At 37.5% G+C, this 18,422-nt stretch overlaps 1 protein-coding gene across 1 annotated transcript in view; it reads right to left on the bottom strand.

Moving 5' to 3' along the window:
- DYNC2H1 (dynein cytoplasmic 2 heavy chain 1) overlaps nt 1–17,760 on the bottom strand; it is a 145,922-nt gene extending 128,162 nt beyond the window's left edge. Inside the window, exons 1-20 of the mRNA XM_059838623.1 lie at nt 17,360–17,760; nt 14,811–14,981; nt 14,148–14,283; nt 13,713–13,831; nt 13,030–13,174; nt 12,054–12,286; nt 11,679–11,813; nt 11,472–11,585; nt 11,175–11,286; nt 10,898–11,022; nt 9,634–9,809; nt 8,090–8,285; nt 7,402–7,497; nt 6,748–6,900; nt 6,539–6,637; nt 4,245–4,384; nt 3,927–4,155; nt 3,343–3,470; nt 1,984–2,099; nt 581–708 (exon numbers count right to left, since the gene is read on the bottom strand). Coding sequence (XP_059694606.1) covers nt 581–708; nt 1,984–2,099; nt 3,343–3,470; nt 3,927–4,155; nt 4,245–4,384; nt 6,539–6,637; nt 6,748–6,900; nt 7,402–7,497; nt 8,090–8,285; nt 9,634–9,809; nt 10,898–11,022; nt 11,175–11,286; nt 11,472–11,585; nt 11,679–11,813; nt 12,054–12,286; nt 13,030–13,174; nt 13,713–13,831; nt 14,148–14,283; nt 14,811–14,981; nt 17,360–17,560 — 2,952 coding nt within the window. The 5' untranslated portion in view covers nt 17,561–17,760. The remainder of the gene's footprint in view (nt 1–580; nt 709–1,983; nt 2,100–3,342; nt 3,471–3,926; nt 4,156–4,244; nt 4,385–6,538; nt 6,638–6,747; nt 6,901–7,401; nt 7,498–8,089; nt 8,286–9,633; nt 9,810–10,897; nt 11,023–11,174; nt 11,287–11,471; nt 11,586–11,678; nt 11,814–12,053; nt 12,287–13,029; nt 13,175–13,712; nt 13,832–14,147; nt 14,284–14,810; nt 14,982–17,359) is intronic.
- Between the last annotated feature and the right edge of the window lie 662 nt (nt 17,761–18,422).

Genomic DNA, 18,422 nt, shown 5'->3' with positions numbered 1-18,422 from the left:
AAGAAAAGATGAGACTAACACTCTTCAATCTACAACAGAGATCACTGATACCAGACACGACAAAGTAGAATACAGTCACGTGCCTTGAAAAGGAAGACTAGGAACTGTCTGGTCCATATCTCTTCCAACATAAGACATAAATGGTATGAAGTTAACAGATGCCAGTTGGAAAAAAAATAAAAAGAGGGGTTCTACATGTAATGGGTAATTGATCTACACTTTAACAGAGTATATTTTGGATGTCAAACACATGTTTGCTCTCAGGAGAAGACAAAGTAAGGATCTGGAAAAGAAATCCACTGAGTGTTACTGTATGATCAGGAACCACATAAAACTCAACAAGGTTCAGGTTGAAGGTTCGAAGTAAGAAGTATCAAAAAAGCTACCCTGATTTTATGTTTTCCCCTAAATAAATCACTCGGCTGCTGGATACAAATTACTGTGCTACATGGACTACTGCCCTGACCCTATGTGACCTGAACATGATCTCTATTAGTTATTATTAAATGTAAGTTTCCATACTAGAAAATAATTACCGTTTTATAGCTGTTGCTCTGGATAGAATAAATTAGTATCTTACCCCCTCTTTTCGTTCATGTAGGCTTAAATATTTTAAATTGTCTTCTGCCATTTCCTCTACAGTCTGGGGCCTAATCACTAGTGTTTCCATGGCATCAGTGAGAAATGTAGAAACATCACAGAGGTGAGCTACACAAAGATGGAAAACAAAGTTACCATGGAGAGAATATTTCTAGTTTTAAATATCCAAGTCAGACAAATGCACAAGGATACAGAATTAGTCATAAGTATGCAAACTATTTGTTCAAAAATTGCAGACTCCAATCTTGTTTACCACCTGAACAGAAATTGTACATTTGTGCTTACAAGTAGCTTTCCAAATGTAATCCACTGCGTTCAGTGTATGATTTAGACCATAAGTATCAGAGCTCCTTCTGAATATTAAACACAAATACTTATTTATATAAGTGAGGCACTTATTTATATACTTTCAAAGGTTGTAAAGGTCTATTTTTTTTTTTTTTAAGTAAACAGATATAAATTGCTTTTGGGTTCTTTGGGGTTTTTTTTCTGTTTATTTTGGTTTGGGTCTTTTAAAGAGGCTAACTAACTAAAGCCACCTTGTTTTACATATTGAAAAGGCTCACAGACCAATGGCTGCATAAGTTACAATGCTGTATTTACCTACCAAGGTAAATCTCTTTGGATACTGAGAAAGGAGTTGTACAGCTCCAGGAAATCTTCCAGGAAAGATTCACCTTTCAGGCTATGAAACAATTCATATTCTTGCACAATCCCTGTTATATGTTCCCTGTGACAAGCATTAGATTTAAAGCACAAAGCACTTTTATTTCTCACCATCTACACTTTATTCCACTTTGTCCTGCTGTTCCATGTATAGGTCAACCACCCAAAAGAGTTTTAAACTGAAGAGTATTCTTCAACAGAGTTTTAACAGTTTTGACAATCTAAGTGACAAGCAATTCTATGGAGTAAGTCCAGATTATTTCAGACTCTTCAGGAAGTATTTCAATTTGTAAAAGAAAAATCTAATAGCATTTTTATTTCATTTTATGACACCTTCCCAAACACCTAGGAAATCTTCCTCTCTCAAACAGTAAATAAATTTTCTTCTCTAAAGAAACAAAATTTTTCTTCAGATAAAAGAAACAAGCAAAACAATGTTCATATGTATTCTTTTACATCTGTAACAGAGGTGGCCCAAACAAGGAAACAAGAAAGATACACAATGGACATCAAAGGGTCCTAGGCTAAGTCTGTAGTGAAAAAGTAATATTGAGGAATACACAGCTGTAACAGATTACTTTCTCGCATGGTGATTTCTGCAGTTCACTGTGCCTGAAAGTAAAATATTTCAATAAAAAAGTATTTACATTAACTCAAATGTGCCCAAGTACAACAGAAACAAAAAAAATTAAAATACTGTTCATTGATATTATTTACCTTGAATAGATTTTCTCAAAGAAACAACTAGAACATCGTACAACTTCTGGATGAAATCATCGATCACAGTTTTCACAGGGTTGCAATTTACAGTTAAACAATCTATTCTGATCATGCTTCAAAAAAAAGAGATTAAAAGACAGCAAATATTCAGTAGCATACTTACATGTTAATATCTCTAGATCTATGCACATCTATAGTTTACCCTAACTTCATATTTTAATGAGAAATTTCCCTTATAGTTCTACAAGTGAAAGTCATAGCTTCTTGGGAAATTAAGCCATAGTACTGAAATTTTTACAACAATTATGTATATATACTTTTACTTTTATGGGAACTGAGGTCCAATGCTCTGTTACTCCAAACAGTTAGAAAATGGCTTGATTTTATATAGCCAGTGCCATAAAATTCTGAAAGGCTATTACCATACTCTGAAGAAAAATAACTTTCATTATTTGTATATTCAAGTATTTCATTCTCTGATTTCCATCACAGTTTACTAACTCAGCCTTCAATAGCAATAAGAACTAAAGAAAAGCCATAGAGAGTCATTTCAAGGCCCCATATCTAATGTATCAGTGACCATAAGTAGATAGCTAAAGAACACTAAGAAAAAGGTGTACCTTACTTGATATCTTCCTGACTATCCTCCCTCAACACTATTATTTTCAACTCATGGATTTCTTAGCAACATGTTGCTTCTAGCTATAAGACACATCAGCCAGCTTCTCCTCTATTCACTTAAGTTTGTCCATGAACTCATGGAAATCTTTACTATTCAGAGTATCACTAGCCAGCAAGTGCTACTTCTCCAGCATGAAATGTCACATCTTTCTCCTTGCACTAAACATGATTCCTACCAGTTTTACTTTAGAATGCTAACCATACAGTACAACAGGTTCATGCGAATATACACAGGAATAAAAGCCTACCCTACCTTATTTTAAACTATAAGTTACAAGAGGTAATCAAATGTTTCATTACAGGAATTACTTCATGACAAATATTTGCTATGTCTGTTCCAAACTCCCATATATATTTCACATGTACAGGACTTAGCCAGAAGATTTGTTAAAATACTATGTTTTGGAATATTTCAGAACTAGCCCTGAATTCTGAGAAAGTTTCCCATTATATCAAGAGAAAGCAATTTGTTTTCAGAGAAGGTGACACAAATAAAAGAGAGTATCTAAAAATAAAAGTGAAAAATCAAAATCCAAACATTTAAAAACTACATACACATTTTAAAAACATCTAGAACATGTAATTCTATCTACATCTTCATCTCTATTTTACTATTACCTTTAAAATATCTGATAGAATATGTTATTCAAACAAAAGAATAGAGTTACACTATACCTTGGAAGACGTTCTGCTTCTTTCCCTCTCACTTTTAATGCCTTGAAGTTTTTTTCCCAGTCCTGTTTGCTAGAAAGGTGTGTCTTCACCAAAGGTTCCATATCTACTTGGCCAATTACGACCCATTCCTTTCCAATATTATTTTTTATTCCATGGAAAAGAAATATTTTCCAGATTAAAAAACTTTTCTCAATAACATTAAAATATTCTAATAATGTTTTCAAGTTACATTCTCTTTAACCTTTGTGCTTCTTCATATATCTGTAGATTTTCTTAGTGCAAAAATGAGGAGGAAAAAACAGTTTGACCTGTTCACAATTTAAGGATATTCAAAACAGAAAGACTGAAAAGTCAGCTACTATACAGAGTAGTCAAAAGGAACTATACATATACTTCAAGTCAGGCATGTGCTTAACTGGTTAGCTTAACATGGAGGGACTTGCTAAGCTTTTGCTTATGTGCCTTGAAAAAAAAGGACAACAATTCACAAATGTCATTGCTCAGCAACTTCTAGAATGTCCCAAGCACAAAATGATACAAATCTAAGTGAAAAAAGGTATGAGTCAGTCCACTATTGAAAATACCTTGAATTGATTAGAAACATCTGTCAGCCTTCTGAACAAATCCTCTGCTTTACTGAAAGCAGTCAGAAATCCATTTGCATTTCTTTCAGTCATAACAGTGAATATAGACTCATCTTCTGCCTCACTTACTCCCCTAAACTGATTTGGAATAGAGATGAATCTCTTCATTTCTCTGTAATATCTAGCTCGTACTTCTTCAAAAGGAGGTCTGAATTGCAAGCGACCTTGCCTAAAAATTAAAACAAATAACAGAAAAACTAGTATTTTAATGTAATCTGCACCTGAATATTTTCTTTTAAGGGAAAAAAAAAATCTTACTTGAATGTTAGATCAATAATTATCTCTGGTAAATTCTCATTGAGTGCTTCTAAGCCCATTTGATACTGATGCTCCAGAGCTTTGTAAAGTTGATGATTCCAGTGTTGTCTCCAAGCTTTCATATCACTCGATTTGAAACCCTAAAATTTAACAATATTTATTTTTATTTTATTCCTCCATAATTATAAGATGCACTCGGTATAAGATCCGAAGACCAGGATCTTAGTAAAATTCAGTAATCACACAGCTGGCACAGACTGAGTCATGGCACCAAGGTGGTCAGAATTTAAGGACCATCTGGACAACATACTTAAGTCACTTTGTTTAGTTTTAGATAGTCCTGTGAGAAGCAGGGAGTTGGACTTGATGGTCCTTGTGGACCCCTTCTAACTCAAGATATGAGTTTTTGATTTTGTGACCAGTTATTGCATTTATTGCATTTACTTGAAATTAATACAGGAATAAAAAAAATATCCAAATCAAACAGTCTCTCTGGCAAATCAACGTAGGAACTTCACTGATGTTCATCACCCATTGGTTTAACCAGAATGTTCTTCACGATTACTCTAAAATGCACAGGACTCAGTTGGAAATAACATAAAGAGTTGGCTGAATACGACACTTAAACCTGTCTCACACCTTCTATTATCTTATAATATGTAAGCTACCTTTTAAATATTATTCATAAAAATTCTTGTGTGTTTCCACAGAACAATGTTAACTAATAAATTAATGTAAAATTTTACCTCAAAGAACTCAGTTTTTCATTGAAATTTGCTACACTGCACTGTAAGGACATGGTAAGCCTTACCATACAGTCAAGTTCTGTAAATCATAGAATATTCTGAGCTGGAAGGGACCCACCAGGTTCATCAAGTCCAACTCTTAAGAGAATTGTCTATACAGGGATCAAACCCATTACCCTGGCATTATTAGCACCCTGACCAACTGAGCTAAATAATCATTTGCAAGTCATGGAGGGATTTGCAGAAGGACAACACAAGCTAGGAAAAAAAGCTAGAAACTCATTCCAGCTTAAAAGGTTCTTTTGTTTAATTGAAGATTTTCAGGCAGGGCTTTGGAGGCAGTCCAGGGTTGCTGCAGGAAGCTATACAGTTAAGGTCTGTCTTACAATTCAAAGCTGCCTACAGGAGTTCTTCCAACATCAAGATTCTAGAGATTAGGAAAACCTGAAGTTGTCTTAATTAAGCCTTAAGACAATTATTACAGGGTTTTTTAAGAAATATGTAATATGTTGATGACAACAGCAGTAAGACTACACCATCTTATAATTTTTGAAATGTGAAAACAATATACATTTGGTTAAGTTTTATCTCTTCTACTCAAAGATTTTTGAAGAGTGACCGAAAACAGTTCAGGTAATTTTCCATCTAAAAACATTTCATAACATCAAAATAATTTTCAAACAGATCCTAAAGGAAATCAAGATTCTTTTCATAAAATATACTGACTTAAAGAAAAAAATCTGCAAATTAAACTTGAAAAGAAACCAAGCCAAATTATTTTTATATTATCTTGAGAGAATGAAAACAAAATTAGGAGTAAAATACTGCATAATTAGAAGTAAGGACACTGCATTTATTTGACTAGCAAATAACAACGAAAATAATCTGCATTTGCATTATAAAGGATAAGAACAACATATCCCTCTAAGAATATAGTCCTTAGATTGCTGAAGGCTATAGGAAAAAATAAACTGGCTTGAATAATAACTGGCTTGAAAAATAGCTTACTTTGATAATATGATATTTTTAATCAAAATCATTATCATCTTAATGACACTAAGGGTCTTTTCCAACCTTAACAATTCTATGAGTCTATTCTAAAAGTTGTCAGTTGATAAGTGAACACAAAAAAGTATGTTTTTCTCATTATTTCAAGCAGAAATGTATTTTAATTCCAAATTTTATATATTTGTTTTATTCTGTGTGTGGATCACTCATTATTTGCACCAATTTCTTCATTTTACCTTGCATTAATGGCTCAGACACAACTGATCTACATTGCCCAAGGTTTTCCCATTTCCTCATCTAACCCCTGTCATTGACCCAAAGTTCTCCCATTGCTAGTATGACATAAAAAAACTATCTCCATCCTCCTCATCTGTGATTTTATCTCATGTCTGCCATTAACTAGGACACAGCTGTTTTCCTAAGACAACTAGTAATTCCTTAGTCAGAATTAATTCAATCATGCTGTGTTTGAGTCTTAAATCTTGATTACTGTTGAAAAATCAAATGTTCAGAGTTTGTAGTAGGAAAATCAAACCCTGCCTGTGACTCAAGGCTGGCAAAACCAGTTCTGAGCTCCTGAAGCCCATCTTTCCAACGCTGTTGCTGCCGCAGTAGATCAACATTCATAAGCGATATGACCTGTTAAAAGAGTTTTAAGGAATAATAAACATACTCATCCTCATGTAAATTAAAGAAAGGTTAAGGTATGCTATAACAGACTTTACTTCAATTTCATCTGGAAAATATACCTTTTGAATGAAGTTTGTGTGCCACTTTCTTAGTTTTCTATTTTCAGTGGAAATCCGTTCAGCAGCACCTTGGAGTTTTTGGATATAAGCCTCCAGTTCTCTGGGATTATCCCATGTTATTTGAGCTTTTCCTCCAGGACCTGATTTTGAATGCTTTAAAAACACACAAACTTTGTAACATTTAATGACAAAAACAGTCTACCAGCCAACATCCAGAAATGATAATATAAAAAAGATAGTTTTATTCCTAGTAAAACAAATGGAGGATCTCCCTTTCCCTAGCTGCACTAGAGACAAAATAACCTGGCAAATCACAGACATGTAGGGGCATAGCATTATAGCTACATCAGTGCCCTGGAGAGGGATTAATGACAGACTCCTAGCAGAGTTTGAAATAGATCAACTGATGTTGAGACTGCTGCTCCACAAATATAAGCCGACATCTGAAGATGAGAGGACACCTGAAACGCCTCTCTTGGTCTTTGTTCCACACAGATCAAAACCAAAAATGTGACATTAATAACTGCTAATCAACCTCACCTCTTTATCAAGAAATACTTTTTTTAATAACAATTAATAAATGTGGAAAAACAGCACAGAATATGTACAGATACCAATGAAATTAAAAAGACAAAGATAGGGGAATTCTTTCACCTTAATTATCTGTTCAAATGCTAGAGCAGATTGTAACATCATTGGCTTTTGACTCCAAATCATTTGTTGATCAATAGAATTATAGAAATGTGCCACCTGTAAAAAAAGGAGAGCTTAAATTTAAAAGAAAACATAAAAAGTCTCATGTCACCTTTGCCCAAGCTGTAGGGGTATCCCTGATATCAATGACACTTCATGTGAAATTGAACAGAAAGATAAGCCAAACAAAAACATATGTGGCATTCAGTGCAACCAAGAAATAGACCACCCACCCCCAAAAATCCACACATACTTCCATTAAAATACTTGCTCATATCTTCTCAGTTGAAAACTAGCAATGGTGAGGACAAGTTGCAACATTTTATGAGAATTCTCTTCAGTCATAATTATAAAAAACTGAAACTAAAACCAGGTAATCAACTAATTACTTGTCTTATTTTTGTATATTCATACAGTAACTTCAGTGGCTTTAATACTATATTTCAAAAGAAGACACATTCTGAAATTGTAAAGCATATCTTTACTTTTGTTTTCTTTTATGGGCTTCACTAATTTGTTCAAGAAAGAAGTCACTTTCACACAGACAAGCACAGTGAAAAGCTTAACCACACAGACAGAAAAGACAGCACTGTAGAGAAGTTCAAGCAGAGAAGTGAGAACAGGAAGTGGTTATGGCATAATCTTATACCTGCTTGAGGATGACTGCCTGCTTGCAGAATTTCTGTGCAGTGCTTGCAAGGTGCTGTATTTTAGCTGGTATAGCAAACCCAAGTGCCGAAAGCTGACGTACTTCTCTCAGCAGAGTCACCAAACGATCTGAGTAAAGTATGTTTAATGTTCCAGAAATGGGATCCAACTCCATCACAGGGCTATTAGCTTGGATGCTGAATCAAAATCATTCATATTACTGAATATAATATCAAATTATATCCTTTCTTAGGTACATTTTTCCATAATATAACAAACTATTCTAAACAGCTTGATGTCATTCTATTTGGTTTTTCTATGCATATTAACATTTTCATTTACTCAGAAATCATTCCAGTAACCTTTCCTTTAATTCAGAGCCAATGAAGATAAGACAGATCATTTTTGCTTACAAAGTTTTGCATGTTTATGATGATAGTTAACATGTAACTCACAGCTAGACGGTATTCTAGATTACACTGTATCCATCACAGTGTCTCAAGCAGGAGCCTTACCAGCCCCAGTCTCCAGCACTGCAAAGTGGGGAGAAAATAATGAAGGAACCAATTCAAAGAACCAGAACTTGCACCAATGGAGCATTTTGATATATTCAACCAGATGCTAATAAGAACATCAGCCTATCTTCAGATTTTATTCTATTTTTTTTTCTACTTTAGCAATGCTTATACCACCATCCTTTCATAAACACTTCAGCCTTACTCTTTTTTTTCTTTTTTTCTTTCCTCATCTCTTTTTTAGTTCCAATATCCATCGCATTCCCCTTTGTAGGGAGCTACTTCTTTTCTTGTTCTTTTGATTAACCAGTTTGCAGCTTTTAAAATCTCACAATAACAAGATTTTATAAAGTACTAATAAATTAGATGGCTGTTATATATTTGAATATTTTCATTAAAATAAAAGTTTTTGCTTAAGTATAAACTCCTGTATCCTCTATAACTGTGGACAAATTCTTTTCAGAGGAATTTTGCCACACTCAAGAGTTGAAGAAAGAAGCTATGTGGCCAATCAACCTTAATTGTTAAAAATATATTTTAGTATCCCATACAGAAACTTTATTATTTTGAGAAGAAAAAATTCATGAAGTTTAAATTGATCTCCTTACCCTTCTTTCATCTGCCTTATGTAGACTGCAGAATTTCTTGTGAATAGCAATTAATTTGTTATCTGTCTATTACAGCTGTACTCTCATCTAGTCTCTGTACATTATCACTATAAGGATTACAACAGGTAACAAGTAAAAACAAGGAAACCAAACATGTCTTTCAGTCCAGGTGCTAACAGAAACTTCAAGACTGATCTTCAATATTGGCTATTAATTAATAATTAATAATATTGTCCTGTATACTTCACCTTACCAAGCAAGACTGGCAGGATGATGACAGTATAATAAATTGCTCCATTTTGTCTCTCCATTCATTCTCAATCCTGTAATTTTTTTTATTTCCTTCGTCAAGTTCTAATGAATTACACCACACTACAGATTTCATTCTTTAATAAACATTATTTAAAAAAAAGTGTATTTACCAAAGTCCTGACTTGGGATTTGATAATTCTGACTGGATATTCCTAGACCAATCATCAAATTGTTCTTGCTCATATACTTTCAACTGTTCCAGAAAACAATTTGCACTTTGATGAAAAGTTTGAAATCCAGGTAAGTCAGACAGAAGAGCCTCCGCCAGCTTGATAGAATCATCCACCTTTAACACAACAACAGAGAAAAGAAGGTTAACTTCCCAGGATTCAATCAGAAAAGAAAAATCATCACAATGAAAATCAGTATTACAAAACATCCAAGTGGGATTCAAAAGCTGATTAGGAAAAAAAAAGTGAATTCTGAACTGGGTCCCAATGTCTAAATTCTCTTTACAGTAAATTGGGTTTGAATAAGCTGTTCACTGACAACACTGACAATGGCATCCACCCCTATTAAGATACCCCAAGATATCCCACTTGGTCTTCAATTCTCTGCAAAGGTACAGATCTCCCATGAGTCTTCTGTTGTATCTATAAGGTCCATGACAATATGCAAAGCTATTTGAAATGGAATTTCACATCTATAAGAGGACAAATTAAAATTCTAGTCAATACAATCAGCGGAGAGCAATTGAAGAGCACTTAAGAGAGCAATTATAAAATTCAGCACAGCCTAAAGCAGACATAAAACTGACATACATCAGCTGAATCAGGCTAATAGTTATTCTGGGATAAATATCTTCTACTCTTATTCAAATCTAGAGTTATTGTAGAAGGCACTTATGTTCACAAAAAACATTTTGGTTTTCACTGGTCAATGTTGTCCAAAAAATGTTTAATATTTCCTACAAAAGTGTAAATACAAATTTAAAAAAACAAATTAAAACAGAATGGTTGTACATTTACTAAAAATTCCCTGGCAGGCACAAGCTCAAAATGTACTACTCTTTGATTTCAAGAAGACACTACAAAGGTTATTAATAACAAGTGAGGATTAGGATTTCAGAATCTGGGTATCTGTGAATCCTAAATACAATTTTAAAATGCAAACTGGAGGGTAAAATTTGACAAAAAGACCTACTGGATGATTTTTTTTTTTTAAGAGGCAGTTCAGTTTACCACAAAAAGACTACATTCTGGGTCTGCTAATAAAATTCAACTTAGCAAGCAGCACCACTGATAAGGAACCTTGATTATATAACTCTTGGGAACCCCACAATTTTTCTGTGTGGAACTCCCCACAGAAATGTCAAATACCATGTTTCACATTCTGTGGAAAAATGTGTGTATAAACAGTAACAGAATCTGTTACCTTCATCTCCAGTTGCTGTACCCATACAATATTATTGACAACTTCAGAAAGGTTCTTGCCTGACAGCGGTCCAGAAACATCACCAGGAACACCATGGCATCGAGTTCCAAAGTCTGTCTCATAGTCTAACACATGCAAAAGACTCATTAGAACAGAAATCTAATAGAGCAACCTTAGATCATTACTGCAGTTATAAAAATATACTAGGAAAACTGGCATAATTCTACAAGTAAGTAAAGATCCTAGCATGCACAAAAAAACTAATGCAATTAAATACCTTTGACATAATCTTGAAGTGCTGCCAGCAATGTTTCCCTCTCAAAAAGCAACTCTTTCCTTATATTTGGATGTTTTATCAGTTCCTTATGCTTCTGAAATATTTGAAGAAGCTAAAGGAATATAAAGATTCTTAAAAGTTATCACTTTCTTAGGAAAAAAAATTAAACATAGGCTGATACCACCCAGTAGTGCTGTCTTTGGCTCTAAATACTCACTCCTATCCCCTAAACTGACTACTTAGGAATTAAATAACTTGATCTTCAGGAAAGTTTTCAGAATACAGAATTACCCATACCTGCTGTGGACTGTCCTGAATTTCTGAAATAAATTTCTTCAATTTGCTTGCTATTTTTTGTTCCACTGGTGCAATGATTCTTTCATATTGAGAGACTGCTGCTCTCCATAATGGCTAGAGATAATGAGTTCATGTGTTAGTTCAGGGCTATATCCATTGCAGAAAGACACAGAAAGAATATGAATAAATTAAAAATAAGCATTATACCTCTGTGTAAGGATTATAGTGTACAGGATTTAGGCCAGCAAAGGGTTCAAACACATGGGAAAGATGTACAGAATTTTTTTCTCCAGCTGGCAAAAAGAACATAAGTTTTTCATGAAGTGTTCTAACAGTTAGCACCTATGAGGGGAAGAAAGCATTTGATATAACAAATGTATTTTTACATAAAATTTATATTTACAAGTACACATCTCTCTCCTTTGTACAAGAAACTTTTGAAAGACTCAGACAAACAGATTACAGAATACTATCTGACTCTGAAAAGACTATGGAAGCATTTTAATTCACTTTTTTTAACTTGAAACAATGCTGTTTAATTCTGTGTCTAATGAAACTAATGTGTCTAATTCAAACCTCTACCTCATCAAGACGTTGGCCAAGTTTGGCTATCAGTTCAGGGAAATATTTCTCATTTTTCCATGGATGTAGAGTGTAATGTTGCCACAGTTGTCCGGTTAGGTATTCACAAGCTGACACCCACTGTTCACAAACCAAGATGCCAGCCTGTATATTTTCTTTAACACTGTGAAAAGTATCCTCCCACAAATTCAAAGCTGCTAATTTTCTCTGAACAAATCTACCTAGTGAGCCACCTAGAAGACAAAAAAGTATAAAAAATCCAAGATGTTTGTTTAAATAATTCCTTTAAAGCTACACCACTTTCTAATCTCATTAAAAAAAAAAAAAAAAAACAGTGATGTGTCTTGATTTCAAATCACACAAATGCAGCAATAACTGATTATTTTGTTTCAGATATAACAAATCTTTTGAATATCTCCAAGGTAAACAGAAGTTGGTCCAACATGTGAAGCTGATGGATTTTGATTCTGGATTCCACACACAAGCACCAGCAGCAATGGCTGTATTGGCTGCTCCCCACAACTCTTCCTCTCACACACACACACATATCTGACAGGAGCACATACATGGGGCTGATGTCAAGAGAATGAGAGAAGAATCTGGCTGCACATCCTGCTCTCATCTTCACACAGACTGAACCAACCTTTAATGGCAGTTTATGTAAATATTATCCTCTGAAAGAAGGACAGGGAATCAAACAGAAGCATGACAAATCCAGCCCACAGGCTGAAAGATATCCAACTCCATCTTCTAACCATCTATCACCTTCCCAAGCATGTGTGAAGGCATCTACCAGAACTGGCTGAATTACCACATATTAGAAGGCAAATAATATTCATGGATCATAATTACAAGAAGCAAGCACCTTCATGCTGTGGGCTGTTATTGGTGCCTTTACAAGGAAGAAGGTCTCTGCCTAAGGAATCATTTTACTTTTCTTGACTGTTCATTTAATAAAGACTGCATAAAGGTTTACCTATCACATCCAAGAGATTATGCATGCGAGACTGTGGATAAGGATCGTGCTCTGTTTGTCTCCACACACTATCAACAGTGTCCTTGGTAGCATCCACCAAATCCACAACTTCAAATAATGAGAGGGTATCCAAGTTGTAATAATCCTAGAAAAAAATATCCTTAATATGTTTACTTTGCAAATAGTATTGTCAAAACATTTACGCTTTCCTGAAGCTGGCAAGTGGTGTAGTTTCCTGAGGTTTACTGCATAACAGAATGTGTCATAATCCTCTTGAAAAACCAAGCATTTGTGTAAGTTTATTCATGTGAAGTATTCATTGCTATCTGAAGCACTATTCAAGAAAGTGCCTGAACTGTTGCATAACAGCATTAATGGTGTCCTTTTCATCTCGTAAGTCCATCCCCAGTTCACAAACTGTAGCATACAGTTCTATTTCCACAGCAGCTCCTAGTATTCAATGATCAAATCCACTCCCAAGTAAATGTTGGCATTCCCACGCATCACTGTCACTACAAGCTACATGAATATCATTTAAAGTAAAATTCTGCCTAAGAAAAAAATAATTAGTTATATATTCACATATTTGGAAAGAGTGTACATACACTGACATAGATTTCATAGGAAGAGTGGTTCTTACTAAGTCTAGAAATATTTCACTGATCACACAAAATAAAACATACTTTTGCAATGTCCTCAAATAAGTCTCTAAAATATGAAGCTCTCTCTTTACTACATCCTTTATTTCCGTGATGAGCACATTCTCTCCAGAACTGAAATTCATCTGTTGGTGTAAGTATAGCTGCAAACGAAATAGAAAATATTAATATATGAAATGAATGAATGTTTATAAAATACATTCAGTCAGAATGTACTTTCTAAAGCAAATTTATACATATAATTATGCAAATATCCTTTAACTTCTGATCCTGACTAGATGCAGTATGAAAGTCAACTCTGCTCTTCTGGCATGACCATAAGTAATTCCAGTCTACTAACAACAATCAGTTATATTTTACACGGTGCAATCACTGGGAAAGCTGAACTCTCAACATGTAAATAAATTATTTACTCTGAATTCAAAAATTAGTTGTAAAAGACAAAATTGTAAAACAAACCTCGCACATCATCTTCACTGAGTTTTTTTCCTGTGTAACTGGGATCTGATCTTCTGAGAGCAGTACTCAAGCCAGCTTCAAGCTCACTTAAAAGTTTCTGGAGCTTGGGGTCAAATGCTTTACTCCACTTCTCATCCTGCAATGAAAATTTCGAAAATTATGACTCACATGATAGAGCAATTAGTATTTTCTTCCCATTAATCTTTAAAAAATACAAAATTCAGTTTAAGTACCAACCACATGGTGGGACAAGGTAGCATTTTTTTTCCCTAATGTCAAGGAAGAGGACTGCATTCTTTTGATTTAACAATTCAGAATAATATTATAAAAAACATTTGTATCACAAAATCAAAAGTCAGTTGCCAGGTTTATAAAGGCACCCTGAAAGCATGTGAGCCATTTTTCCACATTAACCACCAATGGCCAGTGTATTCCACATTTCCAGTCAGGCATATATATGACCAGAACCTTCCTCTCATCCTTACTGATAGGAGTTTAAGTACTTTATTTAGCTTAACAATTATAGCTATAACCCATTGCTTAATCTCCTCAAATATTTTGGTTTCATAACATAATATATTAAGCTCAGAATTAGGTAACATTCTATTGAATTTCAATGTCTCAATATAAATCTACAGAACATTAAACTAGTATATTGCTCACCTTTAGTAATACTGGCGCAAAAACTTGTCGTACAGCTTGATAAAGGGTGTTGATTGGTGAATCTAGCATAGATGACACAAGAATATTACTGTGAAGATTATCTTCAGTAATTATGTCAGGTCTCAGCTTAAAGAACACCAACACATTATTCTTTGAATCAGTAGCTTCAATCTGTAATAGTCAAGAAAACAGGATTTGTTTAGAAAGCTGTTACTAACTGCTAAACTACATACACCATTTACACAAACAATTTGCATCAAGAATAAATATAAAATAGCCATATTACTCCCTCTGGGCTCTGATAAAATTCTGGTAGTATTTGATTTGCACAGAAAATTATAATTTTTATGATACTCATTTCTGAGTCCATAGGAACTTGACTTCCAACATCAAACACATAAAGCCTTCTATGGCATATGTCTGTAAATATCATCATCTATTACTACATTTTGAAAACTCCACTTACAACTTTCTCTGGACAAAACAGAAATTCTGTCTTGTGTCTAGAGAAACTAAGCATTAAGTCTCCTTTTTAATTGCATTTTTATGCTACAAACCTTTGGGAATATTTTTCTATATATTCTAAACATTCTGTATGGTTCTCCTGAGTTTGTAAATACATTATTCATAGATTTCTCAAGAACAGAGACAGGCACGCTCCTTCATCACTGAAATCATGTATTGCAGCATGACAAATGTTCCATCCACAGCCAAACTTATGGGTAAAGTTCCAAAAATTGCCATAAAGTAACTACTGAAATTATTTTTGGCTGAGGAGAATTCATAGCACAGGAAAATTTATTAAACATTTGATAAATTTATAGCAAAAAGATATGCAAAGTGAAATCCCAGATCCTGTACAATTGCAAACATTCGTGTACTATTTTTTCTGTAAAAAGAAACAAAGGGTAGTAAGAACAGATTTCAGTTTTATTGGATGGTATCAGTTTTACTTTCTTATCAAGTGTTTAGCCCAACTCCCACAGACATAGCTTCACTGAGACAACAAGTACAGAGTATAACACCAATATGCATCTGATCGTCCACAGCTGCTGAAAGCTGCTTTGTATTTTAGACAGTGGCTCAGCAGCACCCTCAAAAACTGGTACACATGTATGTTCATTCTTGTCTGAAAATAGCAGGCACTAGACTCCACAGAGGATTAACCAAGGAGTTATGTAAGCTACGGGTCCACACTCCACATGTTGAGGACTCCTAACACACTTCTTCCATGTGTGAAGCCACTGACATAAGAGACACCAAGTCCCTGGTCTCACTGCAGAACAACAGGTCCCACTGTCAAGACCCCCACCTTGCCTGTACATTCTGAGTGGCTGGCACCACACCATGCCCTCCCTACATGGTGGCACTGAGCACACATCACACCCCGTGGTAGCAATCCAAATAATCACTTGCTGAACACGAGACTCAAGACAAGACTCAAGGCAGGACATTTCACACAAAGAACCTCAGATCTGCTTACAGCTGGACCCATCAAATTGAAAAATGCATGCTTTGGACAAACACCCATCTTGGATTTGTCAAATATCAGCCAATATGCCACACATTAGGTCCCATTCCCTGCACAAACATTGCCCACGCAATCCTTTGGGCCACGTGCATGCAACCATGCCCAGGAAGAAATCATACATCCAACACCATGCCCCGGGCCATTCACAGAGAGACAATATATGACACACTAAAACTGCACAAACATGGCCACAATCCACTAACAAATGTACCGTCAGCTGACCATATGGTCTTCATGGACTCTGGGGACAGTGTTCTTGTTACAGCAAGGATAGAGGTAGTTTTCTTACAGTGCTATATTTCGGGTTTAGTATGAGAGTAATGTTAATACCACGCTGATACAGTGGTTGCTGCTGAGCCGAACTCAAGGACTTTTCAGTTTCCCCTGCTCTGCCAGTGAGGAGGGCACAAGAAGCAGGGAGGCAGCATGGCCAGGGCAGATGACCCGAATTGGCCAGAGGGATATTCCGTAGCACAGAGACCCTGCTCAGTGTATGAACTGGGGGGAGCAGGTCGGGAGGCATCGATCGCTGCTGGGGACGGGCTGGCATCAGTCAGGGCGTGATGAACAACTGCACCGTGCATCTCTTGTCTCCCTTGGATTTTATTCCCCTCTCTCACCCCTTCCCATTACAGTTATTAACATTATTATTAGCGTGTTAGTAGTTAGCTATTATTTATTTTATTTCGTTTCACTTAGTATTTTATTTTGTTTCAGTTATTAAACTGTTCTTATCTCAGCCCACGCGTTCTTTTCTTTCCGATTCTTCTTCCCACGGCGAGGTGGGGGGACAGTGAGTGGTACTTATCTGCCGGCTGTGGTTAAACCACGGCAGCCGCCAGCAGCTTGCAGAAGACACAGAGACCCGCACAGATATTCGCAGGAGCGAGGTGTCTCCCAAATCTGACACCAGTTTTTAAGGCTACCAAGCCTGGGCTGACTCCGGGCTCTGCCTCCCCGCTCGCACGCCGGGACGCGTCGGACACGCGGGACCCGTAGGCGCCGGACACCACGGTACCTTGTTGGAGGCGCTGAGCTGCGCGCCCGAGTGCTGCACCACGAGCAGGAACTCATTGCCGTCGTCGAGGAAGCGGCTCAGCTCCGGACAGGAATGCAGCCCCGCGGCCAGGGCAGCGGCACCGCCCGCCGGGTCCAGCCCGAAGTAGTTGGCAGCCGTGGCTGAAATAAAGCGCTTCCTCCTGTCTCCCTCCCCGGCCATGGTGGTGGCACGCACCCCGCCAGGCAGGATCAAGGCGAGGGCGGATCCAGAGCGCCACGGGAGTACATGCAGGCGCTGGCGGGAGAAGACCCAAAGGGCTGACGGCGGGAAGGACGGCGGCTGGCTCCGGGGAACAGGGGGAGAGGCCCGGAGCCGTCCCGGCGTCGTCGGGACCCGTCACTATGGTGACCGGAGATGGCGGCCCTGGCGCGCAGGCGGCCTAGCCGCGGGTGGTGCCGGGCAAGGAGGCGGCGGTGGACGCGCTCGGAAATCACCGGAACGGGGCGGGACGGGGCTGGCCCAGCGGGCGGAGCGGAAAAGGTGCCGCGCTGCTCCTCGCACGGCAGCAGCGCCCGGCAGTCACCCGGGGCTCGGCCGTCCCGATCCGCTGCCAGGCTTTCCCGGGGTTCACCGAAGCAGCTCTCCTGCCATCAGCTGCATCACGGCCGCCGCAGTATCTGGGGTGTTTCCCTCGCCCCCGCCCCACTCCGCTAGGGAGCCCGTGGTGCCCGGTACAGCAAGGCAGAGAAGGACTGCGGTCCCGGCCCCGGGGAGCGCGGGGAGAATGTTCACACCGCCCACCGGGACCACAGGCTTGCTGCTCGTGGTTTCGGGGCCAGTGCGGGCGTAGCGATCCGCCCCTCGCTCAGCGATCCCAACCGCTTCTCTAGAGGGTCTCTAAAAGGACGGAGCTGCCCTTGAACTCGGCCACCGCTCGCGGCTCTCGGCAGGCGGCTGTCCCAGCCCCGAGCCCGCCTCCAGAGCTGACGGGAAACCCAGCTCCCCACCCCCGGGTGTGGGCTGTGACCGCGCGGGTTCGAAACCACTGGAAGGGCTGGCGCTTCCCCGTTTATTTCGCTGC

The sequence above is a fragment of the Haemorhous mexicanus genome, chromosome 2, assembly GCF_027477595.1.
Source record: "Haemorhous mexicanus isolate bHaeMex1 chromosome 2, bHaeMex1.pri, whole genome shotgun sequence".
Taxonomy (NCBI): Eukaryota; Metazoa; Chordata; class Aves; order Passeriformes; family Fringillidae; genus Haemorhous; species Haemorhous mexicanus.
Note: the sequence above shows the minus strand (reverse complement) of the source record. Positions and strands in the feature narration are given on the sequence as shown.